The sequence below is a fragment of the Bos indicus genome, chromosome 25 (assembly GCF_029378745.1).
Source record: "Bos indicus isolate NIAB-ARS_2022 breed Sahiwal x Tharparkar chromosome 25, NIAB-ARS_B.indTharparkar_mat_pri_1.0, whole genome shotgun sequence".
Lineage (NCBI taxonomy): Eukaryota > Metazoa > Chordata > Mammalia > Artiodactyla > Bovidae > Bos > Bos indicus.
In genome coordinates this window covers 11147939-11175382 of record NC_091784.1, presented here as the reverse complement: position 1 = coordinate 11175382, position 27444 = coordinate 11147939, and the positions used below count along the sequence as shown (strand labels likewise).

The window sequence follows — 27444 nt, the reverse complement described above, 5'->3', positions numbered from 1 at the left end:
GCTGTGGGCTGAATGTTTGTGTAACCACCTACTTCCCCAGATTCATATGTTGAAGCTCTAATGTGATGGCATTTGGAAGTGCGGGCTTTGGGTAATCAAGGTCATGAGGGTGGAGCCCTTATGATAAGATTGTTGTTCAGTTGCTCAGCGCTCAGTCATGTCCGACTCTTTACCATCCCATGGACTGCAGCCCGCCAAGTTTCCCTTCCTTCATTATCTCCCAGAGTTTGCTCAATCTCATGTCCATTGAGTTGGTGATGCCATCCAGCTGTCTCATCCTCTGTTGCCCCCTTCTCCTCCTGCTCTCAATCTTTCCCAGCATCAGGGTTTTTCCAATGAGTCAGCTCTTTGCATCAGGTGGCCAAAGTATTGGAGCTTCAGCATCAGTCCTTCCAATGAATATTCAGGTTTGATTTCTAAGATGGACTGGTTTATCTACTTGCAGTCCAAGAGACCCTCAAGAGTCTTCTCCAGCACCACAGTTCAAAAGCATCAATTCTTCTGTACTCAGCCTTCTTTATGGTCCGACTATCACATCCATACATGACTACTTGAAAAACCATACCTTTAACTCTACGGACATTTGTTGGCAAAGTGGTGTCTCTGCTTTTTAATACACTGTCTAGGTTTGTCATACAGCTTTCTTCTAAGGAGCTAGTATCTTTTAATTTTATGGCTGTAGTCGCTGTGTGCAGTGATTTTGGAGCCCAAGAAAATAAAGTCTGTCACTGTTTCCGTTTTTTCCCATCTATTTGCCATGAAGTGATTAATCTTAATGATAAGATTAGTGTCCTTCCAAAAAGAGGATCAGAGCTGAGCTTTCTCTCCACCATCTGAAGACACAATGAGAAAATAGCCATCTGCAAACCAGCAAGAGGTTTCTCACCAGAACCCGTCCATGCTGGCACCTTGGTTTTGGACTTCCGGTCTCCAGAACGGTGAGATGTAAAATTTCTGGTGTTTGAGTCATGCAGTCTGTGGCATTTCTGTTATAGCAGCCGAAACAACTAGATTTGCAAAATCAGGCTGGCCAGTTTTGTTGTTTTTTTTTCCCCCAGTCTGTAGTTTTTAACCCCTGACTTAGAGGGTCTTGGCATTTGTCTTCTAGGAGTGAAACTCGTTTTTGCCTCTGTGCCCTTAGCAAGTCATCTTGTGTCTCTGGATCTCAGTTTCCTCTTCTGTGCAGTGGAGACAGCAACCCTCATCTCTTACGCAGTGTTATGAGGATCGAAATGGAGTACAGTGATCTTTCTTGAGTACTTGTTGTACAGTTCTAAGTCATGGCTGACTCTTTGTGACCCCATGGACGGCAGCATGCCAGGCTCCTCTGTCCTTCACTGTCTCCTGGAGTTTACTCAAACTCATGTCCATTGAGTCAGTGATGCCATCCAACCATTTCATCCTCTATCACCCCCTTCTCCTTTTGCCTTCAGTATTTCCCAGCATCAGCATCTTTTTTAGTGAGTCAGCTTTGTGCATCAGGTGGCCAAAGTATTGGAGTTTCAGCTGCAGCATCAGTCCTTCCAAGATTGTACTTGGGTACAATCTCGAGTACTTACAACATGACTATAGGCCCTCATCCAAGTCTCCTTCCTGACCCCTCTAGGAAAAGATGCTCCAAGAGATGATCCCATTCTACAGCAAGCATGTATTGAGCACCTGCTCTGTGCCAGGCCCTGGAGAAGGAAGACAGTGGTGGTTTCTCCCTTGGGGATATCCACAGGTCTGGGGCTGGAGCTAGGCCAGCTGCTGTACATGGAGAGAGACCTGTGTTTCTGGGGCCTTACTCCCCTGCCTGTCAAACTGGGCCGTGAGCAGCCCCCAGGTTTGGGAGTTGGAGGTCCTGAGGGGAAGCCATGGGCAAGATGACGGCCCAGAACACCTGCACAAATGTTTCCCGGTGGTGTGTCCTGTTTTCTAAACCGGAGATTGCAAAATGGCGAATGGGCCAAATCCAGTCTGCAGATGTGTTTTGTTTGGCCTGCTTAGCATTTAAATTAAAGAAAAGAAAGTGTCAACATTTAAATCAGAAGATTTGGAATAAAACCCAGATCTCTGCTTCTAATTATAAAAAATTGGAAGATCTGACCCACTGGGCCTGAAACCCCACCTGACACCAACAGGCTAGAACCAAGTAGGTGGGGATCCTTTAATTTAATTTAATTTGACTGTTTTTTTCTAAAACCCTGTGTACTCAGTCATGTCCAACTCTTTGTGACCCCACGGACTGTAGCCTGCCAGGCTCCTCTGTCCATGGGATTTTCCAGGCAAGAATACTGGAGTAGGGTGCCATTTCCTTCTCCAGGGTTTTAAAACCATATCTTTGTTTAATGACACACATTTTTCACTTCTCTGGGACCTTTGTTTCTTCCTCCTCCATCCTGGCTCTGAAATAAAGCAGTGTATTCTTTGAGAGATGTTCACCAATGATAAAATTCTAGTGGCAAGACATTGTTTAACTTCTCAGGCAGCACAGGTGGGAAAAGATGGCAGCCTGCTGCTTGTACTTAGCGTGTGGCAGAAGCGAAATGGTTGTTGAGTGAATAAGTGATTAACTCTGTGTATGTATTTCCTGTTGCTGCTATAATAAATTGCCACAAACTTAGCGGCTTAACACAGCAAATTTATCTTACATTTCTTGAGATCTGAAATAAAAAATGGGTTTCACTTGGCTGAAATCAACATGTTTCCAGGATTGCATTCTTTCTAGAAGTTCCAGGGGAGAATCCTTTTTTTTTTTTTTTTTTTTTGCCTTTTCTAACTTCTAAAAACCACCCCTGTGTCTTGATTTATGGTCCCTTTCTCTGTTTTCAAAGGTAGCAGAGTAGCATCTTCCTCTCTCTGACTGTGACTCTCTTGTCTCCCTCTTATATGAATCCTTGAGGCTTCCCGGGAAGTCCAATGGTTAAGACTCCATGTTTTCACTGCAGACGGTGCAGGTTCAATACCTGGTCAGGGAACTAAGATCTCACGTGCTATTTGACCAAAAAAAAAAAAAAAAAAAAACCCAACACAAACCAAAAAAGCCTTGTGATCAGCTCATTGGATAATCCAGGATAATCTGCCCATCTCAAGATCCTTAATTGTAAAATCTCTTTTGCCCTGTAAGGTAACAGATTCCCAGAGTTCAGGGTTCAGGACATGGACATTTTGGGGAAGGTGGGTATTTTTCTGCCTGCCAGAAATTAAACATTCTTCTACTTAGCATGGCATTGCCTTTGGGGTTTCAGGCTATAACTACAACTAGCGATTCTGCATTCATCTAGATATTTGTTGAGCACCTACTATGCACCTGCGCCATGCTGAGTGTTACAACTGCAGCAGTGCCTAGAACAATCACCCTTGTGAATGAGACACAGGCCCTCAAGCCTACCCTGCTCGCCCCACCTGTGGGCGCTGGAGTTTACCATACACATCAGAGACCCCCCTGTGCACCTGCCCCGCTTTCTTTCCTGTGACTGGCGCAGTGCAGACTGCTTTCACCCATCAATCTTGGGACCACTTTGATTGCTGGGTTCCGAGGGTGGCCTTTGCAGGCATTCAGAGATGCGGAGTCCCCTCTCTCAGGGCCGTCGGTTCTCGTACAGGCTAAGAACAGAGGTGTTGAGGCCACTCTGAAAGTCAACCAGAAAGTCTTGCTGCATCTGAAGGCTCTGCATCATGACAGATCGCGGCATGGTGAAGTCTGGCATAACCTGGCCCTGGGCGTGGCTCACTCCTTCCAGGTACCCATCCCTGGGCTGGGCAAATGCTGGTTGGTGACCTCCAAGCAGAGCTCGACTGTTGTCGAGAGTGAAAGGTCCTGTCTGTTCTTTCCTAGCTGAGGTTCCCCCAAGCCCTGAATGTGGACGGGGACGTTGTCTTCAGACAGAGTCACGAGGGAGCATTTGACTGTGGTGTGGATGCACGAGCTACCATCAACCGCAACGTCACGTCCCAGGTCAGAAGACTGAGTTCTGCCTCCTAGCTGGGAGAGGAGGGGATTTAATGTTAGCATGCGGGTGTCCTGTATGGGAGGTGGCAGGGTGGCCCTGGCAAGCTGAGAGCACAGGCTTTATTTGGGCAGTGTGCATATGATGAATCAGGGTGCACCACTGTGACAAAAGTTTGCTTTACTGTGAAAGTTTATTCTGCAGTCATGTCACACTTCATTGTGGGTCTACTCCACACACTCACTCAGGGACCCAGGCTCCCACCACCCTGTGGCTCTGCCCCAGCTGGCTAGATGAGGAGAAAGAGGGTGAGAATTTTGCAGGAGGTTTTCGTTGGTCAGGCGCATAAGTAATTCCACTGGTGGGAACTCATCACTTGACACCCCCCCCAGCTGCAAGGGAGGCTGAGAAATGTAGTTTTAGCTGTATGTCCTAGAGAGAAAGGAAGTGCATTTTGGTGAATATATAGCAGCCACTGTGGGTATATTCATTAATTCACCATATATGGATAGTGTCTCTGCTGCATGAGAGGCTCTGTGCGATGTACTGGGACTGCACGGATGAATGTTTCTGTTCCCATCTCCAAGGAGCTTTCAGGTTCAAATCCTAGCTCCACTGTTGACTTGCTTGGGTAAATTATTCAACCTCTCTGAGCATCAGTTTTTCCTCCTGTGAAGAAGGATAGTAATACCAGCCTGTGAGAGCAGGGGTGATGATTGAATAGGGTGATGATTGAATAATATGATGATTGTAAAACCAGCTTCCCAGTGCCTGGTTCATGCTGCTGCCAAGTAGCTTCAGTCGTGTCCGACCCCGTGCGACCCCATAGACGGCAGCCCACATGGCTCCCCCGTCCCTGGGATTCTCCAGGCAAGAACACTGGCGTGGGTTGCCATGTCCTTCTCCAATGCATGAAAGTGAAAAGTGAAAGTGAAGTCGCTCAGTCATGTCCGACTCTTAGCGACCCCATGGACTGCAGCCTACCAGGCTCCTCCACCCATGGGATTTTCCAGGCAAGAGTACTGGAGTGGGGTGCCACTGCCTTCTCCTGGTTCATAGTCAGGGTCAAAAAAATGGCATCCGTGAACACAGGAGGCATGAGCAGACACCGTGGCAGGGGGAGGATGTGGTCTGCAGTCCGAGAGCTGTCCTCTCAGCCCCGTGTCTGGGGCCTCACTTCTCAAGCTTCCAGGTAAGGCAGTCTCCATAAGATTTAGGCTGAGAACTGTCCTGAAAGGATGGTGGCTTCAGGCGTCTGCTGTGGGGCCTGGGTTTGGGACACCTCTGGGATGACCTGTCCCTCCTCAGTGCCCAGCCAGCCGCCTTCTTGGGTTCTGCATCTCACTCTTTGCTCCCTCTGACCCCCTCACCCTTTTCTACGTCCCCCTCCCAACAGGTCTTGGTCCAGCTGAACGGATCTGACTCCCATTCGGTGGTTTCCTTCCAGCTCAGACGTCCCCGTGGACCCATGTTTCCTCCAGACTTGCAGGTACAGATGGTAGTCCCTTCGGGATGACCTCAGTTACCTGCCAAGTATTGTCTTTGAGCAGCCAGCTTGCTGGGAGATGGGGCGGAAGGAAGGGAGGATGGAGGGGAGGGAGCAGGGGGAAGGCCACACCACGATGCTAAGCTTAGCCAGACAGCCCCTCCAGAATCAAGAACAGATGGGAAGGAGATTTCCAAATCCGTCATTTGGAAGTGATTGTCCAGGCAAGAAGGGTTTTCAGCTCCCTGGAGGGTGAAAGGATCACATTTCACCCTTGAAAATGGAGAGAGGCAGAATTGTCCTCAAAACCCTGCCCTGTGATTGGGTCTGGAAGAAACTGTATGAGCCTTCAGAATGGCTTTTTAGATCCCAGAGCATTTTGCCCAGTGTGGGGTAGAAACACATAGGGTTTCATTCTCCAGGGAAAGGAAGAGGCAGGGAGAGGTGTGCAGGTGGGAGGGCTGTGCTTTGCTCCCCCAGGGTCAGCTCCATAGAAAGCCCCCCACCTTGGTTACTTTGAGAGTATGCCATGTACACAGGAATTAGGCTGTGGGCTGGGGACATGGAGGTGTAGGTGGGTAACCCCCACTGCGATGAGGACCAGAATTCAATAGCAATTTTTAAATGCCTGCTGTGGCCTCAGTCCTGTGCCTGTGGGTTTTGACAACTTGAGGGGAGGGCTCAGAACCCCAGAAGGGCTCTGAAGAATGGAAGCTGAACGGTCTCAGAGGCGTGTTTTCGCATGTGTTGGTATCTCTGAAATCAGGATGTGTCTTCAGACCCACACTGGTTCATTGTCTCATCAGCAGCCTTTTCACTTTTGAGGTGTATAAAATCATGGCACCTGTCAGACTGGAAGATGTGCCATCGCCGAAGTCAGTTATAACGGGAGCTGATGGCCCTTGAATGTTTGCCGTGTGCCAGGCTCTGGTCTCAGCCCTTGATGTGGATCATCTCATGGATGCCTCGTGGTGCTGCTGATTGGCATTTTGCAGATGAGACTCTGAGGCACAGAGAGGCAATGAGCCCTGTGGAAGGTCATGGAGCACATAAGTGGAGGGTCTTGGATGGGCACCCAGGCAGGCTGGACGTGGAGCCCAGTGTGGCCCCAGCACTCATGGTGAGGGAGGAGGAGTCCTGCTGGAACCTTGGGTGCTGGGTCACCTAATGGATTCAAGCTTTATTATTACTTTTTTAAAAATTAAGAGTATAGTTGATTTACAATGTTGTATTAGTTTCAGATGTACAGCGAAGTGATTTAGTTATACTAAATACTATATATTTAGTTATATAGGTTGGGAAGATCCCCTGGAGAAGGGAACAGCTACCCAGTCCAGTATTGTGGCCTGGAGAATTCCATGGACTGTATAGTCCATGGAGTCGCAAAGAGCTGGACACAAATGAGCGACTTTCACTTCATATATGTATATATATCTCCACTCTTTTTTAATGTTCTCTTCCCACATAGGCCATTAAGAGTATTGAGTATATTATTACTTTTTAAAACAGCAGGAGCCTTTGCTCACATTATCTCTGTGTTTGAATGAGGGCTGGGCCTGGGCGACAGGAACCCAGCCTTCTCAAACCCATCTCCCCCAAAACATCAGGTATCTTTTCACTGATGTTTCTCAACCTAATTTTCATTACTGCATCCCTGACCAAGGAGGCTTGTTGGGCACTTTTCCCCTAATTGTCCCCTCTATGAAAATTTAAGTCCACACATGTCCTGTATTTCTGTTATGTGTGGATGCATATCTGGGCCTTGTATAAGAAGTTATTTTTTTTAACCAAAGCCCTCTCACAAGAACCAATTATGCATTTAAAGCGATATTGCCCCTGTTGAGAATGCATGCTCCACAAGACCTCTCGGGCCCACAGAGTCAATCAGAGAAGACACGGTGTACCCTGGAAGTTCCCAGCCTCAGCTGCACGTTAGAAGCCGGTGGGGGCAGTTTTATTAACAGAACATACCTGGACTGCAGCCTGGAGATGCTGAGTTGATTGGTTAGGGCATCCCAGGCACTCTTTTAAAAAATTAATAAATCTCAGTTTTTACAGCAGTTTTAGGTTTACAGGAAAATTGGGCAGAAAGTACGGAGAGCTCTCACAGACCCCTGTTCTCCACACGGTTTTCCCACTTATCGACATCTTGTGGGACTTCCCTGGTGGCCCAGTGGTGGACGGTGCTTCCACTGCTGTGGGGTGCCGGTTCGATCCCTGGCTGGGGTCTGAGATCCTGCATGCTGCATGGCTTGGCCAAAATAGAAAAATAAACAGATAAAAGGAGAATGTTTAAAAAATAAGCCAAACATCTTGCCTTAGTATGGTACCTTTGTTAAAATGGAGGGACCAATATTAATTCATTATGAACTAAAGTGCATCATTTACTTTAAGGTTCTCTCCTTGTGCCATTCATTCTGTGCGCTTTGCCAAGTGCGTAATGTCATAAATCAGCTTACAGTAGTTTCACTGCCCTAAAGATCCTCGGCGAGCCCTCTGTTCCTCCTTCCCCCTCTCTTACCCTCTGGCCACCAGTTATCATTTTCTGTATTTTTAGTTTTACCTTTTCCCCTGGAACATCATACAGTTGGAATCATTCAGTTTGTAACCTTGAAGTGAAAGATTGGTTTGTTTCATTTAGAATGTGCTGTTACAATTCCTTTGTGTCTTTTCATGGCTTAATAGCTCATTTCCTTTTATCACCGAATACTGTTGCATTGTATGGGATACACTGCTGTCTATCAATTCAAGTAGCGAGAGGCCAGGCATACTTGTAAAAGCTCCCCATGCGACTGTAATGTGCAGACTGGGCCAGGCCAGTTTCTACCCTGTAGTGGGGGAACCGAAGCCCAGATCAGGATGTGGGCTTCAGATCCTACAGAGTTGGTGGAAGAGTGGGCCTCGCTGCTCGCACCCTACTCCTCCCCACATCACTCTGGGGGCCTGGTCAGGCCTTTGCTCCAACCTCACCCCAGGTGCAAAAGTGAAGTCGTTCAGTCATGTTCGACTCTCTGTGACCCCATGGACTGTAGCCTGCACCAGGCTCCTCTGTCCATGGGATTTTCCAGGCAAGAATACTGGAGTGGGTTGCGATTGCCTTCTCCAGGGGATCTTCCCAACCTAGAAATCGAATACAGGTCTCCTGCCTTGCAGGCAGATGCTTTACCCTCTGAGCCACCAAGGAACTCACCCCAAGTGTGGCCCCTCCTTATGCACCAGACATTCTCCCCTTTGACCTCCAGAGCTTCTAGCGGTTCTCTGGGCCCCAAGGGGCACTGTGAGCATCCTTTTCTGTAACTGAATTGCCCAGGGTCTTCTGCTCCCCACAGCAGCCCTATTTCAGGCACAAGCATGAGTTTTAGAGCCAGGCAGGCCCAGGTTGAATATGTGAGTCTCTGAGCCTCAGTTTCTCCATTTGTAAGACAAAAATCCCACCTCCTAGGTAGTGGGAAGGACAAGGTGATCCTGTTCCTGTGCAAGGAGCTGGGGTCAGGGAAGGCTTCCACCTGATCTTCCCTCTGTCTTATTTCTCTTCCTGAGTATTTGCTGTCCACTGTGTTTGGTGATGCTCAGTGCTGGTGTGACTCGGGAAGACTTCCTGGAAGAAGAGGCCCTCCTGCATACCCAGCTCCCACAGACCCTTCCTGTCCTTCCTCTGCCTTTTTTTTTTAATAGTATCTTTTATGAAAATAAAAAAGAGGGGTTCCTCTGGTGGCTCAGATGGTAAAGCATCTGCCTGTAATGCAGGCAGAGCCAGGTTTGATCCCTAGGTTGAGAAGATCTTCTGGAGAAGGGAATAGCTTCCCACTCCAGTAGTCTTGCCTGGAGAATCCCATGGACAGAGTTACTTGGCAGACTACAGTCTATAGGGTCGCAAAGAGTCGGACATGACCGAGTGGCTAACGCTTTCACTTCTACTGTTTTATAAAAGTGTGTATTTATTTATTACATGGCTCTGTTGGGTCTTAGTTGTGGCATGTGGTATCTTCCTCGTGTCATGGGAGATCTTTCTTTGCAACATGCGGATCCTCTACTTGAGCCGCAAGGGCTCAATAGTTGTGGCTCGCACGCTAAGTTGCTCTGTGGCATGTGGGATCTTAGTTTGTCCCCTGCATTGCAAGGTGGATTCTTAACTACTGGAGCATGAGGGAAGAACCCCCAACACCGCTGCTTCTGAACGCTGTCCTCTTTCCCCGCAGGTGCAGGCGGCTGCCGCGCGCTACAGAGAGCGCAGCGTCAACGGCTCCCTGTCTGTGCACGTGTCTGGCGAGGAGCTGGTTCTGCTGGAGGCCAGTGCAAGACAGGACAGCCGGAGGAACACCCGGGGCTGGGGTATGAGTGTCCTCCTACACCAGGAGGTCCTCAGAGCCCCCAGGGCTGTTCAGCTGCAGCTCTCCAGCAAGGTCGCCCCAGCCAGGTGAGCATCCCCAGGTGGCTTCAAGGAGGGAGGGGGCCTCTGAGGTTGAAGGGCTGAAGTCCTGGGAGATGGGAAATCATCACCCAGAAGTGCCCTCTGGGACCATCGCTGAATGGGGTGGGACCATCCGTGCCATTCTTGAGTTTAAGGCTTGAGGAGGTAGAAGGGAGGAAACATTCAATTTTCCACTTTGATCTATTTTCCTTTCTTTTTTAGTTATAACAGCATTCACAGTTGTTGTTAAGTTGCTAAGTTATGTCTGATTCTTTTATGACCCAGTGAACTATAGCCTGCCAGGATCCTCTGTCCGTGGGATTTCCCAGGCAGGAATATTGGAATGGGTTGCCATTTCGTCCTCTTGGGGATCTTCCTGGACTAGAGATTGAACCCGTGTCTCCTGCATTGGCAGGCAGGTTCTTTACTGCCTAGCCACCTGGGAAGCTTTATTCCCAAACTTCAAAGGGTTTGAGGTAGATTATGAAAATGTACATTGTTCTAGGTCAAGAACTAGCCAACTTTCAGGAAAGGACAGGATGGTAAATATTTTTGGATCTGCGGGCCACACGCTCTCTGTGGCAGGTATTCTGCGATTGTAGTACAAAAGCATCGTAGACAACATGTAAATCAACGCAAGTGGCCAAGTTCTGATAAAACTTTATTTACTATACAGGTGGGCTGGTTTTGGCCCACAGCTTGCCAATTCTTATTCTGGGTTTCAAAAAAAAAAAAAAAATACATGAGGAAGTTCGGGTGAAGGGAAGGAAAAATGGGAAGATGATCAATGTGGCATCAGTAAGCGAAATGCGTGCCTTTTTCTAGAGTGGAGCTGATGATTTGACTCTGAGCTTCCTAACAGCCAGGGCAAAGTAAGAAACCAAACAATGGCATTATTTGTAAATAGTGCCTTTCCTTAGGGAAACACACACACACACACACTCACACCTGTGTGAGTGTGCACCAAGCAAAGCATGGCTGATCTTGTCCCTGGTCTTGGTATTCCCATGGAAAGCAACTACCATGATGTCATATATAGAGCTTACCATGTGGGACTTCCCTGGTCGTCCAGTGGTTGAGACTGCACTTCCAATGTAGGGGGCATGGGTTCGATCCCTAGTCAGGAAAGTAAGTTCTTACATGCTTCGTGTGTGCTAGGTCACTTTAGTCATGTCCGACTCTTTGCGACCCCATGGATTATAGCCTGCCAGGCTCCACTGTCCATGGGATTCTCCAGGCAAGAATACTGGAGTGTGTTGCCACGCCCTCCTCCAGGGGATCTTCCCTATTGAGACATCAAATTCATGTCTCCTGTAGTTCCTGCATTGGCAGCTGGGTTCTTTACCACTAGCGCCACCTGGGAAGCCTTACGTGACTTGAGTCAAGAAAAGAAAAAACCCAAACAACAACAAAAAAAACACGTGGGTGATTGGCACCATGTCACCTGCCCCGATTCTCCAGGAATTTTAAGAGCAGGCTTCCTGGGACTGTTTTGTCCCTTGTCCCCCGCCGTAATAACATAGACTGATAACTCATTAGCAATGTCAGTTCAGCATCAGTAGTTCGATGCTTTCCTCCTCTTTACAGAAGAAGAAACTGAGGTTCAGGGAGTCGTGTCCTTGTGCAGAGCCCCACAGTGAGTGGGCAGCAGTCCTGGGATTCAGCCTCCCATTTGACTGACCTCAAAGCCCGTGATCTGAGCCCTCTGTTACACTGCATCCCTGCGAGCTGAGGGCCCAGGAAGGCGATCCCATGATGGGTCTGAACGTGGGGTTCAGAAATTCGTACGGCCAGACTGGCTTACTTGAAGGGGAAAAACACCATTTGCTGCAGAGATAGCTGCTGATGTTTTCCACGCCCCATCACTTTCCTTCCTAGGATCTGGCTGTTTTCCAAAGCCCTGCTGGACCAGAGCACAGTGCAGCTCTTCCTCAAGGCCTCCGAGGCTCGGAGAGGAGGCCGGGTCCTGACCCTGCGGACCCAAGCCCAGCACACAGTGGCCGCCTGGACAGCCCTGCCCCGTCTTCTGACCCTTGTGGGGGTGCTGAAGCAGAAGGAGGTGCTCAGAGAGGGTGAGAGCCTGGGGAGCACTGTGGGATTGTGGGCGAGCACCCTCTGTGGATCCTCCATGTAGATGAAATCCTACACATACTCAAGTCCACAGATGCTCTGTTCCAGCATCACACACACTCGTGATGCTCTTTGGTCAGCAGTTAGTACCTTGGGCTTCGCTAGGGGCTCAGCTGGTACAGAATCTGCCTGCCAGTGCAGGAGACTCCAGAAACATGGGTTCGAACCCTGGGTCAGGAAGATCCCCTGGAGGAGGAAATGACAACCCACTCCAGTATTCTTCGGGCTTCCCTGGTGGCTCAGAGGGTAAAGAATTTGCCTGCAATGCAGGAGACTGGAGTTCGATCCCTGCGTTGGAAAGATCCACCGGAGAAGAGAATGGCAACCCACTCCAGTATTCTTGCCTGGAGAACTCCACAGACAGGGCTGCTAGCAGATGGTAGTCCATGGAGTCACCAAAGAGTTGGACACGCCTGAGCGAGTAACACTTTCAGACTAACACTTTCAGAGTAACACTTTCAAAATGAATCTTCTGCTGTCTAAATACTAAACAGAGGGAGTGACTGAATGAGACACGTGGGACTGAGTAATTTTCTTTTTGGAGGTTGGAGTACAAACTGGTTTTGTTGTGTTTTGAGATTAATCCATATTGTCACAAGTAGCAAATGTCATTTCTCCATTGTAGTCCATCGTATGAATATTCCATGATTTCTTTGTACATCTTACTTTTTTTTTATTATGCAACACGTTTTTAAAATTGAAAACCAAACTAAACAGGCTACCTTGTACAGGACTTGTCAGAGCCTTAACACACTAATGATATTGGAAATATCCAGGAAGCAGGGCTGAGTGCAGTGTTCCCTTCTAACACTTGTTTTATCTTTTGGCTGTGCTAGGTCTTCGTTGTGGCATGTGGGCCCTTCATTTATGCCATATGGGCTTTCTAGTTGTGGGACATGGGCTTAGTTGCCCCTCAGCATGTGGGATCTTAGTTCACCCGTTCAGTTCAGTCACTCAGTCGTGTCCAACTCTTTGTGATCCCATGGACTGCAGCCAGGCTTCTCTGTCCATCACCAACGCCTGGAGCTTGCTCAAACTCATTTCCATTGAGTTGGTGATGCCATCCAACCATCTCGTCCTCTGTCGCCCCCTTTTCCTCCTGCCTTCAATCTTTCCCAGCATCAGGGTATTTTCCAATGAGTTGACTCATCAAATCATGTGGCCAAAGTATTGGAGCTTCAGCTTCAGCATCAGTCCTTCCAATGAATAGTTCACCAACCAGGGGTCAAACCCACATCCCCTGCTCTGGAAAGCAGTTTCTTAACCCTGGACCACCAGGGAAGTCCCTCTAACAATTTGTTTTTCTTCCAGTTTTATTGAAATATAATTGTCATGTAGCACGATATTAGTTTGTGTACAGCATTGTGATTTGACTTACATACATTAGGAACTGATAATCACAGTAGGTTTACTGAACATCTGTCATCTCATTTAGACACGAAATTAAAGAAAAAGAAAATTTCTTATGGTGAGAACTCTTAGGATTTTATACTCTTAATTTTCATATATGACATAGAGCAATGTTAATTATATTTATCATATTGTATATTACATTCTTCTGTGGGAGGAAATGGCAACCCACTCCAGTATTCTTGCCTGGGAAATCCCATGGACAGTGAGCCTGGCAGGCTGCAGTCCATGGGGTCTCAAAGAGTCAGACAGGACTCAGTGACTGAGCATGCATATTACATTCCTAGTACCTCTTTATCTTATAACTGGAAGTTCAAACCTTTTAAAAAATGTTTTATAGTTGATTCACAATGTTGTTAATTACTGCTGTACAGCAAAGTGATTCAGTTATATATACGTTCTTTTTCTTATGTCCTTTCCCTTTATGGCTTATCATAGGATAGTGAATATATAACAGTGATATATTGTAATCACTATTCATATAATCATCATAATATGTTATAATCATCCTAATATGATGTTATAATCATCATGATGTTATGTGATATATCAGTAGGAGCTTGTTGTTTATCCGTCCTTTATATAAAAACTCATCTCTGCTAACCCCAAGGTCCCACTCCATCCCTCTTCCAGCCCCCTCCCCTGACAACCACAGATCCGTTCTTCACTCTGTGACTGTGATTCTCTTTCTGTTTTGCCGTGGCTGTTGTTCAGTTGCTAAGTCATGTCTGTTTCATGGATAGGTTCACATGTGTCATATTTTAGATACAACACATAAGTGGTATCATTTGGTATTTGTCTCTCTCTTTCTGACTGACTTCATTTAGCATGGTAGTCTCTGGTTGCATCCGTGTTGCTGCAGATGACGTTATTTTGTTCTTTTCGTGGCTGAGTAGTATTCCGTTGTATGTGCACCACGTCTTCTTTCTCCATCCATCTGTCAGTGGACATGTAGGCTGTTCCCACGTCTTGGCTCTTGTGAACAGTGCTGCTGTGAGCTTAGGGGTGCGTGTGTCTTTTTGAATTATAGGTTTGTCCGGATATATGCCCAGGAGTGGGATTGCTGGAGCATATGGTAATTCTGTTTTTAGTTTTTTGAAGAACCTCCATCCTGGCTCAAAACTGCACAGTGGCTGCACCAATTTATATTCCCTCCAAGAAGCATGTACATTTTGATTGCCTTCATCCAATACCCCATCCCCCACCTCTGATAATCATAAATGTGACCTTTTTTAAATTGAAGCATAGTTGATGTCGGAGAAGGCAATTGCATCCCACCCCAGTACTCTTGCTTGGAAAATCACATGGACGGAGGAGCCTGCTAGGCTGCAATCCATGGGGTCGCTAAGAGTTGGACACGACTGAGCGACTTCACTTTCACTTTTCACTTTCATGCATTGGAGAAGGAAATGGCAACCCACTCCAGTACTCTTGCCTGGAAAATCCTAGGGATGGGGGAGCCTGGTGGGCTGCCGTCTATGGGGTCGCACAGAGTCGGACACGACTGAAGTGACTTAGCATAGCATAGCATAGTTGATGTATATTATATAAGTTACAGGGAGAAGGCAATGGCACCCCACTCCAGTACTGTTGCCCGGAAAATCCCATGGATGGAGGAACCTGGTAGGCTGCAGTCCATGGGATCGCTAAGAGTCGGACACAACTGAGCGACTTCACTTTGACTTTTCACTTTCATGCATTGGAGAAAGAAATGGCAACCCACTCCAGTGTTCTTGCCTGGAGAATCCCAGGGACGGAGAAGCCTGGTGGGCTGCCGTCTATGGGGTCGCACGGAGTCGGACACGACTGAAGCGACTTAGCAGCAGCAGCAGCAGCAGCATATAAGTTACATGTTGAACAACATAGTGACTCACAATTTAAGGGTTATGCTCCATTAGAAGTTATTATAAAATATTGACTATATTCCCCATGATACATGGTATATCCCTGTAGCTTTTTTACTTTGTACATAATGGTTTTTACCTCTTAATCCTCCATCCCACTTCCCTCTCCCCCTTGGTGACCACCGGTTTGTTCTGTATATCCATAAGTCTGTTTTTCTTTTCTATTAAATTCACTAGTTTGTTTTATTTTTTAGATTCCACATATAGGTGATATACAGTGTTTGTCTTTTTCTGGCTGACTTATTTCACTTAGCATAATACCCTCCAAGTCCATCTATATTGTAGGAAATGGCAAAATTTCATTCCTTTTTATGGCTGAGTAGTATTCGTGTGTGTGTGTGTGTGTGTATTATGTCTTCTTAATGCATTTGTCTGTTGATGGATGAATTGCTTTCATATCTTGGCCATTGTAAATAACACTGCTATGAGCATTGGGATACATATATCTTTTTGAATTAATATTTTCTTTTTGGATATATACCCAGGAGTGGAACTGCTGGTTCATATGGTTGTTCTATTTTTAATTTTTGAGAAACCTTCATACTGATTTCCATAACGGCTGCACCAATTTACATTTCCATCAGCAGTACACAAGGGTTCCTTTTTCTCCACATGCTTGCCAACATTTATTATTATTATTATTTTGATGATAGCCATTCTGCCAGATGTGAGATGATATCCATTATGGTTTTAATTTGTATTATTCTGATGGTTAATGATGTTGAGCATCTTTTCATGTGCCTATTGGCCAACCTGCATGTCCTCTTTGGAAAAATGTCTACTCAGGTCATCTCTCCATTTTTTACTCAGATTGTGTGGCCTTTTCTTGATGTTGAATTATGTGAGCTGTTTATGTACTTTGGATATTAACCTTTTATTGGTCGTATCATTTACAAACATTATCTCCCATTCAGTAGGTTGTCTTTTTGTTTTGGTGATGGTTTCATTTGCTGTGCAAAAGCTTTCAAGTTTAATTAGAGTCCATTTGTTTATTTTTGCTTTTATTTTCCTTTGCTTTAGGAGACAGACTCAAAAAAATATTGCTACGATTTAAGCCAGAGTGTTCTGCCTATGTTTTCCTCTAGGAGTTTTATGGTTTCTGGTCTTATATTTAGGTCTTTAATCCACGTTGAGTTTATTTTTGTACATGGTGTTAGCGAATGTTCTACTTTCATTCTTTTACATGTAGCTGTCCGATTTTCCCAGCACCAATTATGGAATAATCTCATTTTTTATGAGTTTGTTTTTGAAATGTAATTGACCTGCAACACTCTTAGTTCCTGTTACACAATATAGTGACTGGATACTTCTGTATGTTTCAAACTGATCACCAGGATGAGTCTAGTTAGGATATGTTACCATACAAAGATATCACATAGTTATCGGCTGTGTTTCCCATTCTGTACATTTTATACCCATGACTCATTTATTTTGCAACTGGAAACTTGTAGCTCTAAATAGCCCTTACCTATTACCCCGGCCCACCTCCCCTGTGGCAACCACCTGCCTGTTCTCTGCATCTTTGACTCTTTCTGTTTTATGTTTGTTCATTTATTTAAGATTCTATATATAAGTGAAATCATATAGTATTTGTCCTTCATAATACCCTTATGTTGTTGAAAATGGCAAGATTTCATTCTTTTTTGATTGAGTAGTATTCCATTATGTATGTATATACTGCATCTTCTTTATCCATTCATCTATCAATGGACACTTAGGTTGCTTCCATGTCTTGGCTATTGTAAATAATGCTGCAATGAAGGTTCAGTTCAGTTCAGTCACTCAGTCGTGTCCAACTCTTTGTGACCCCATGAACTGCAGCAAGGCTTCCCTGTCCATCACCAGCTCCCAGAGCTTGCTCAAACTTATGTCCATCGAGTTGGTGATGCCATCCAACCATCTCATCCTCTGTTGTCCCCTTCTCCTCCTGCCTTCAATAGTTCCCAGCATCAGGGTCTTTTCTAAGGAGTCAGTTCTTCGCATCAGGTGGCCAAAGTATTGGAGTTTCAGCTTCAGCATCAGTCATTCCAATGAAAATTCAGGACTGATTTCCTTTAGTAATGAAGGATATATTCTAGATTTCATTTAGAAATGAATGATTTCATTTAGCAATGAAGGTAGGGGTGCATATATCTGTTCTAATTAATGCTTTCATTTTCTTCAGATAAATACCCAGAAGTGAATTTGCTGGATCACTTGGTAGTTCAATTTTTAACTTTTTGAATTATACTGTTTTTCAAAGTGGCTACATCGAATACTTTTTATTTTGACATGATTTTAGTCTTACAGAAAAGTGATTACAAAGAATCCCAGAGGCTCTTTACCTGGCTTCACCAATTATTGACATTTATCACAATTGCTTTTATCATTTTTATTCTCTTTTTTGGTCTCCCTGTATGTATATGTGTCTATAGAACATTATTATTTGCATACAAATTTTTTTATTTTTGGCCACATTGCACATCATGTGGGATCTTAGTTCCCCAACCAGGGATCAAACCCACACCTGCTGCAAAGGAAGCATGGAGTTTTTAACCACTAGACTGCCAAGGAAGTCCCTAAAATTTTTTAAATTCTTGAACTGTGTTTTAATAAGCTTCAGACGTAATAGTTCTTCACCCCTAAATAGTTGTGTTTATTTCCAAAAAAATAAAGACATTCTCATACATTCTTCAATACAGTTCTTAACTCAGGAAATTAGCGTTTATATGTTGCTGTTAGCTACAGACTTTATTGCGATTTCACTGGATGTCCCAGTCATGTCCCTTATAGTAAAAGAAAATCCTGAATTGTGCTCTACATTTAGTTGTGTTGTTTCTTTGGTCTCTTATTCTGCATCGGTTCTTCTGTATTTCTTTCTCTTTCACGATAACATTTCAAAGGGTGCAGGGCAGTCGGTTTGTGGAACATCCCTCGTGTGGGCTTTGCCGGATGCTGCCTTACACGGCTACTTTCAAAAAAGCCTTGTTGGCAGCGTGCCACCGAGTGTCACTTTGTCCCTGTGCTCTTGGTGACATCAGTCTCGATCACTTGGTTAAAGTGGCGTCTGCTAACTTTCTTCCCTGTTAAGCTTCTTTTCCCTTTGTATGCTGACTTCATAAAACAAGTTGAGAAGTACTTTATTCCCTTCTGTTTTCTGAAAGAGCTTGTGCAAGATGGGTGTGAACACTCCTGTAATTGTCTGATGGACGCTACCAGGGAAGCCATCTGGAATTTTCTTTGTGGAATTTTTTTTTTAGAAAATGAATAGATTTATAAATCTATGTATATTTTCTATTTCATCCTTATCATTCTGTGTAAATTCTGTTTTTCAAGGAATTTGTCCATCTCAACTAAGATGTCAGCCATATTTGTAGTGGTTTATTATATGTATTATAATCTTTTTAAGGTATCTATAATGATACCTTCGCTTTTGTTCTTGACGGTCGTTATTATGTTTCGTCTCTCTCTTCCTTATTAGTCTAACTAGGATTTTGTCAATTTTTAAAATCTGTTCAAAGAAACAAATGTTATTCTTTTAAATGTTCTGGGTTTTTTTTTGTTGTTGTCTCTTTTCAATTCCATTGACTTCAGACATTATCTCTATTATTTCCTTTCTTACACTTAATTTGGGTTTACTTTGCTGTGCTTTTTATGATTTATTTATGGCAGCTCCTCAACCCATTGACTTTTAGACCTTTTTCCTTTTCTAATATAAGCATGTAAAACCATACATATTCCTTTAGCTGCATCCCACAAAATTTGATGTTGTGAATTTTTATTATAATTTGTTTTAAAATATTTTCAGATTTCCCTTATGATTGCTTCTTTCAGCCATGCATTGGAAGTCTGTTGCTTAATTTCCAAGTATTTGAGATTTTTCTAGATAGCTTTTTAATATTTAATTTTGCTATGGCCAGAGGATTTCTTCTGTAGGATCAGTCCTTTAATATTCGTTGTGACTTGTTTTATAGGCCAATCTATATCTGTCTTGTGAACACATCTTATGCAATAAAAAGAATTTGTATTCTGTAGTGTTGTTGGGTGTAATGTTCTATAAATGTTAGTTAAGTCAAGATGCTTGGCTGTATTGTTCTGATATATACTTCTACTGAATTTTTTTGCCTGGTTATTGTATCAAGCAGAGAAAGATGGTAAACTTGCCGACTATGTGGGTTTCTCTAGCTTGTTTCATTTGGTTTTTGCTTCATGTATGTGCGTGGCATACTGGTATTGGGTGTATAAGCATATGTGATCATTATTCTTAGTGAGCAGCCAGGTCTATCCTTAGGAAATGGACTGCTGTCTCTCCCACAGTTCTTTGTCTCGAAGTCTATTTTGTCTGATGTTAATGTTGCCACTCTTGCTTTTTCTTAGCATTTGTACTATATATATATTTCCATCCTTTTTCTTCCCACATATTTACTTCCTTAATATTTAAGGTACATTTCTTATAGCCCACATACAGTGGGATTTTGCTTTATATATCTAGTCTGACAGTCTCTGCTTTGTTATAGTATTTGGTTGATTTATGTTTATCATGATTATTGATATGATTAGATTTATGTCTACTATTTTGCTGTTTTGTTTTCTACTTTATCATATACTTTTTCTTCCTCTGTTATTATTTTCTTTTGCCTTCTTTCTGATGATTTTAAGAATTTTTAGAACTCAGTTTTAACTTATCTATTCCTCTTTCAACTATGCCTCTGTATATTCTTTCACATTCTACTTAAGAGTTTCTGGTATGATTTCTCTTCAGTATGAAGAATCACCTGTAGCATTTCTTGGAAGGCTGGCTTGCTAACAATAAGTCTCCTTAATTTTTATTTATTTGAAAAGGTCCTATTTTGCCTTAATTCTTAAAAGATATTTTTAAATGTATATTTCTTGACACATTTGGATAAACTTTCATATTTGCTTCTTCAGAGATTTCTTTCTGACCAGTTCTCATTGTCCTCATCTGTGGTTTCCAATGGCACATGTTTTAGAAGTTTCTGCATTGTTCCACAGATCTCTGAAGCTCTGTTGATCTTTTTAGTCCTTTTTCCTTTGCTTTAAATATCTATCAGTCTATCTTCAAGTTCACTAGCTCTTTCTTCTCCAAACACCCCCCAATAAAAAAATTTTAGATTGTCCAATAATTTTTTTCAATCACAGATTTAATATTTTTTAGTTCTAGAATCATCACTAGGTTATTTTTATTTCTGGTTTTCATTCAATACAAGAATATTTTCCTTATATTTTCAAACATGGTTATAAGAGCTGTTTTAAAATCTTTGTCTGCTAATTCCAGTGTCAAGGTCATCTTCAGGTTGATCTCCCTTGACTATTGATTGCCCTTTCTCTTAAATGTGATTTACATTTTACTATTTCTTTGTACACTGAGTAATTTGAGATTGTATTCTGGACATTTTAAGTGATGTTAAGACTGATTATTTTCTATTTCTCTGAAGAGTATTATTATTTAAAAAAATTTTTTAGCATGCAGTAAACTTGGCTGGTCTCAAAATCTAGACTCTGTCTTTCTTCTGGTGGGCTGCAGTCGAAATAATTTTCAACTCTTTTATCTTAGCAGGTCTGCTTAGAAGTCTGTCCCACCCTTGTTCAAGGATTAGCTTTGGACAGACTTCATACATAGAATTTGGGATTCTCCCCTGTGGTTCTCTCTGGAATTTCTCACTTCACTTTCCATTTGCTGTCATCACCCTGAACTCTGTTCTCTGATTCTGTAATTGGTAAGACCGTGGATTTCTGTCTGAGTTTTGCTCATCCTTCTTGGCACCAAGAAGAGTAAAAACATGCAGCTCAACCATCGCTGGTCCTTTCCTCCAAGTGTTAACTCCCCTCCATTGTCACTCTCTAGTCACTTCAGGTAATTGCTTCATATGTTTTGTCCAGAACATGCAATTGTTACCTTGAGAGGGTTACTCAATTGAAGTGTCCCCACCGTCCCACCATTAATGGAGATAAATCTCCTGTGTCTTTTTGATATATCCCTATCATACCTTGGCCACTTCTTCCTTTATGGCCAAAAAGATGTCTCAGTCTCACGTTATGCTTTCCCTGATATGGAACAAGCCATTTCTCCAAGGACTCCTGACTCCTTTTGTGCAAAAATAGTATTTAAAAACTAAGATCTGGGATCTAGATGTGTTTATCAGTCTTTCTAGGCCTTCTGAATGAACAGACCAAGAAAACAGATGGATGTGTACATACATACACACATATCTTTTCTGTCTATAGGTATATAAGTTTACAATTACTAGTTCATACTGATGCTCTTAATTCCAGTCCATCATGAAAAAGTTCATTCTGTTTCTTCCCCCTTTCATATTTCTTATTCCTTTCTTCAACAGCAAGAAATCTGGCTCTACTTATCCACAATATATTTAGTTATTTGTTCAGCCCCAGAATACATAGAAAGTAGTCAGAATTACTAACCTATATCTTTGAGGAAACAAAGCCTTATAACTAGAATTCGGTATTTGTTTAGAGTTCTTCTGAGGGTATAAATCCAAACGGGGCTTCTCAGGTGGCTCTAGTGGTCAAGTATCTGCCAGCCAATGCAGGAGAGGTACTAGACATGGGTTCCATCCCTGGGTCAGGAAGATCTCCTGGAGTAGGAAATGGCAACCCACTCCAGTATTCTTGTCTGGAAACTTCCACGGACAGAGGAGCCTGGTGGAGTATATAGTCCATGAAGCCGCAAAGAGTTGGACACGACTCAACACAAAAAAATAAATACAAACATGGTATTTAAACTTTAGTTGGCGTTAATCTCCCACCCATCCTGTGTGATGCTGTTAATCATTTGAAATACAATTGGTTCACTGGTTTCTGTTTATATTCCATTTTCAAGTTTCCAATCTATCAATTTTGTGTGTTTATTTTTTGATTATGTGAAACTGCAAGGTTCCAAAAGTCAGGATTTCACAAAAAGGGATTTTTTACCCAAATATCCTTGACCATCATGCCCTGGCTGAACATCTGTCCAGGGCCCAGTTTTTCAGAAACTAAAGACTCTGCTTTTCTACCAACCTTGGGGAAATAGAATCATTCTCTCGTCTTGGAGTAATATTAACACCAACCCTCCTAATTCCTAATTGGTTAAATTGTGGCAAAACCAAATTGCAGGGACTTCCCTGGCAGTCTAGTGGTGAAGACTTTGCCTTCCAACGCAGGCAGGTGCAGCTTCAATGCCTGGTCAGAGAGCTAAGGTCCCATTTGCGTCCTGGCCAAAAAAGCAAAGCATAACACAGAAGCAATATTATAACAAATTCAGTAATGACTTTTAAAATGGATTTTTTTTTAAAGAAAGCTAATTGCATAATAAAATACCTAAGACTGTATGACATAGGTTTGAAAAAACTTATCAAATAAAGTTACATCAGGGTACTGTTCTCAAGTTTACTTTGATTTACACTGGTGGTCTCCCCTTCATCTTTCTGAAGTTTGTCATTTGCAGCTGATAACAGACTCGCATGCTGATCTTAACACATATTGCTTTATTTAAAAAAAAAAAAAACAACTTTACAATGTTGTGTTGTTTGCTGCTGTGCGGCAAAGTGAATCAGCTATACCTGTACATATATCCCCTTTTCTTGGATTTCTTTCCCATTTAGGTGGCCACTGAGCATTGAGAAGGGGTCCCTGTGCTACACAGGAGGTTCTCATTCGTTTCCTGTTCTATACATGGTCGTGTATATATGCCAATCCCAGTCTCCTAGTTCATCCCACCCTCTCATTTCCCCTCTTGGCATCCATACCTTGTTCTGTACGTCTGTGTCTCTATTTCTGCCTTCCAAAGAAGGCAATTATCGAGGTATACTTTCTTGGGGCACAATTTACATACAGGGAAGAACCCTTTCAGTTCTGATAAACTGGTGGTGTACCCACCAACGTAGTCTAGATGCAGAACAATTCCATCTCCTCCAGAAGTTCCTTCCTGCTGCTCACTGTCATTAGCCTTTGCCCCACCCCCAGTCCCTGGCAGCCACCCAGTTGTCTGTCCCTGTAGCTTGGGCTACTCCAAGATGTCATGTGAATGGAATCATATGGTACGGAAACTTTGAGTATGACATCGTTTGCCCTACATAATGTGGTTGATATTCAGCCAAGTTGTATATATCAGTAGGTTTTCCCCCTTTTGTTGGTAAGTAGTATTCCATTGTGTGGATATGCTGCAGCTTTAAAAATATTTTACTTATTTATTTGACTGCATTGGGTCTTAGATGCAGCATATGGTATCTCTGGTTGCAGCACACGGGCTCAGTAGTTGGGCACATGAGCTTAGTTGTTCCATGGCATGTGGGATCTTAGTTCTCCAACCAGGAGCGAACCTGCATAGAATTCTTAACCACTGGACTACCAAGGAAGTCCCAGTGCTGCAGTTTATCCATTCACAGCTGAAAGCTATTTGTGTTGTTTATAGTATTTTCAATTATGAATGAAAATGAAAATCGCTCATTCGTGTCCAACTCTTTGCAACCCCATGGACTCTATAGTCCATAGAATTCTCCAGGCCAGAATACTGGAGTAGGTAGCCATTCCCTTCTCCAGGGAATCTTCCCAACCCAGGGATTGAAACCAGGTTTCGCACATTGCAGACAGATTCTTTACCAGCTGAGCCACCAGGGAAGCCCAAGAATACTGGAGTGGGTAGCCTGTCCTTCTCCAGCAGATCTTCCAGACCCAGGAATAGAACCAGGGTCTCCTACATTGCAGGTGGATTCTTTACCAGCTGAGCCACTAGGGAAGCCCCCAATTATCCAATTACGAATAAAGCTTCAACCATCATGGGTCTACCGGTTTTTGTGGGAACATGTGATTTCATTTCTCTTTGGTAAATACCTAGGCATGGGATTGTTGTGTTGTATGGCAAGTATATATTTATAGGAAATGGCCAGACTATTTGTAGAGTTGCTGTACCGTTTCTACTCCCAGCAGCAGTGTGTGAGGATCCTAGTTGCCCTGCGTCTTTGCTAGCAATTTGTATTGTCAGTTTTCGGCTTTGAGTTTCGTTTTTATCGTTCTAATTGATTTGTAATTGTATCTCATTTTGGTTTTAATTTGGATTTCCCTCTTCCCTGGTAGCTCAGCTGGTAAAGAATCTGCCTGCAGTGCAGGAGACCCTGGTTCGATTCCTGGGTTAGAAAGGTTCCCTGGAGGAGGGCATGGCAACCCACTCCAGTATTTTTGGCTGGAGAATGCCCATGAACAGAGGAGACGGGAGGCCACAGTCCACGGGGTCTCAGAGTCAGACACGACTGAGCAACTAAGCACACAAATGACTAATTTTGTTGACCGTCTTTTCATAGGCTTATTTGCCACTGGTAAATCTTCTTTGAAGTGTCTGTTCAGACATTTCGCCCACTTTAGGGACTTCCCGGGTGGTCCAGAGGTTAAGACTGAGCTTCCAGTGCAAGGTCAGTCCCGCTGGGGAGCTAAGAGCCCCATGCCTCGTGGTGCCATGGCCAAAAAACAAACAAACAAAATTTTTGCTCATTTTAAAAATTGAGTTGCTTGGGTGCTTATTGAATGTGGGAATCATTTACAAGTCCTTTATCAGATATGTATTTTGAAAATACCTATGGCTAGTCTTTTTTTAAAAAAAAGTGATTTTATGTATTTATTGGCTGTGCTGGGTCTTTGTTGCTGTTGGACTTTTCTCTAATTGTGTCTTCTGTGTCTGACTTACTTAGTATGATAATCTCTAGGTCCATTCATGTTTCTGCAAATGACAATATTTTCTTTTTATGGCTGAGTAATGTTCTGTCGTGTGTGTGTGTGTGTGTGTATCACATCTTCTTTATCCATTCATCTGTTAATGGATCCTTGCTGCTGCTAAGTCGCTTCAGTCGTGTCCGACTCTGTGCGACCCCATAGACGGCAGCCCACTAGGCTCCTCTGTCCCTGGGATTCTCCAGGCAAGAATACTGGAGTGGGTTGCCATTTCCTTCTCCAATACAACTGAAAAGTGAAAGTGAAGTCGCTCAGTTGTGCCTGACTCTTAGCGACCCCATGGACTGCAGCCCACCAGGCTCCTCCGTCCATGGGATTTTCCAGGCAAGAGTACTGGAGTGGGTTGCCATTGCCTTCTCCAAATGGATCCTTAGATCTTGGCTATCCTTAGATGCTGCTATAAACATTGGGGTACATTTATCTCTTTAAATTAGAGTTTTCATCTTTTCCAGATATATGCTCAAGAGTGGATCATATAATAGTTCTATTTTCTTTTTTTTTAAGGACCTGCATACTGTTCTCTATTAGTACCAGTTTGCATTCTTACTAACAGTGTTGGGGGGTTCCCTTTTCTTCTGTGGTCAGTTTTTATTAATTTGTGTATAGGTTTGGGCAGGGTTCGTGGTAGCTTTTTTACATGTGGACTTCCAATCAATTCAGCACATTTTTTGAAAGGAGTGTCCTTTTTCTACTTTGCGCTTTTGTCAAAAATCAACAGAGCATTTGTGGTGGGTTTATTCTTGAATTCTATACTATTCCATGGACACTATTTCAATTTTCTTCACAGTAATCAAGTGAAGTTTTACTCTTGATTATCCATGTTTTCCAGATAAGGACACAGGTTAACCTTCTAGAGAACATGGAGACACAGGGCCCTACAATGTAAAGAATCTGTAAAAAAGATGATTGCAAGATTCTGTGAGAAAGTTCTATCTGTATGGAAAGTACTCTGTGACAGAGTTTAGCATGCGCTCGGTGTCTGGAAGCATAGAACGAGGGTGTCTAACCAGGGCTGTGGCTGCAGAAGGGTCAAGGAAGGCTTCCTGGAGGTAGTGACCCCTGAGTCACTTGAATGAGAGGAGGGAACTTGGGCAGTTGGACCACATTAAGGCCCTAGTGGAGACTGGTGGGGGTCAGGAAACCTAAATGGTTTTGATAAGAGCGAGAATATCCCTAATGCATGACTTATGTATGGCCTGGGTCAAGGGTATGGAATCTTTTTCTCCAGGGTGGAAGACACCTCTGAGCAATTTTTTTCTTCGTAAAATTCCAAAATTCCCAGGTCTCAGTTTTGTTGCCTATAAAATGGGGCCATTCCATCATGGTGATATGTGACTCTCGTGAGCAGGATTCAGCAGCGCTGGTGTTAACAGACATGCCTTATCAGGCTTACTGCTTTTATCCAAAGCTGCTTTATTTGTGAATTAGGTTGTTTGGTCCTCGGAGCATCCTGGGGGTAGGGGAAGCTGATTTCATTTGCTCCTGTTCTCAGATATGCTCTCTCTGACATGAGTTAACATTACATCATGGATCTAGGAACTTCCTGCCCCTGGGTTCTATTCCTTCTTTCCCAAAGCAGCCCAGTGCCCTGGGCTGACGCCCTTCTTTTTTCGGACTATTTCCCATCCTTTGCAGGTACTATCAAGGTCACTGCCGACTCAGCCGTGCTGGGATTCCTCTTTCGGGACAAGCACGAGAGGGCAGGGAACAGCACCAGCATGCGCAGTGTGACCTGCATCCTTGCCCAGAACAGCAGCCAGGCCTTGCCAGGAGAGCTCCGGCTGAGCGGGCGGCTGCAGGCCCAGACGGGGAGCCTCGGGGGCCAGGCCAGCCTCCGTGCTGACACGGCCAGCCTGGCTCTGGGCGGGGTCTGCACCTGGGGCCCTGGGCACGGCCAGCTCTCTGGCAGCCTGAGTCACAACATCAGCGCTTTGAGTGAGGCAGGTAGGAGGGGCTGAGAGAGCCCAGTGGCTTCCTTCCCTGAAGACTCCCAGGGCCTGCAGCCAAGGGACTTAGAGCCCCCGGTCCCTAAATCCACCTCCCAGCTCTGTTTCCTTCCCCCACCACCTTCTCCCAGTGCCTCCATCTTCCCTGGGCTCTTTTTCAGCCAGAACACCAGTTGCAACCCAGTACAGACACACCCAGGCTCCCCAGGTGGCTTAGTGGTAACGAATCTGTCTGCCAAGCAAGAGACGTGAGTTCGATCCCTGGGTCAGGAAGATCCCCTGGAGAAGGAAATGGCAATCCACTCCAGTATTCTTGCCTGGGAAATCCCATGGACAGAGGAGCCTGGCGGGCTACAGGCCATGGGGTCTCAGAGTCAGACACGACTTAGCAGCTAAGCTACCACCACCACCACAGACACACCTCCAAACTAGAGGGCAGATAGCCCCTGCCACCTGCCCCTCCTCCCAGGACTCCCCACCCCCAGTCCAGCTTCTGGGCTTG

General features: G+C 44.2%; 1 protein-coding gene across 1 annotated transcript in view; it reads left to right on the top strand.

The window, feature by feature from the left end:
- LOC109578109 (uncharacterized) overlaps positions 1-27444 on the top strand; it is a 166190-nt gene that overhangs the window by 80521 nt on the left and 58225 nt on the right. Inside the window, exons 34-39 of the mRNA XM_070779250.1 lie at positions 3588-3725; positions 3821-3940; positions 5329-5421; positions 9618-9835; positions 11708-11901; positions 26632-26940. Coding sequence (XP_070635351.1) covers positions 3588-3725; positions 3821-3940; positions 5329-5421; positions 9618-9835; positions 11708-11901; positions 26632-26940 — 1072 coding nt within the window. The remainder of the gene's footprint in view (positions 1-3587; positions 3726-3820; positions 3941-5328; positions 5422-9617; positions 9836-11707; positions 11902-26631; positions 26941-27444) is intronic.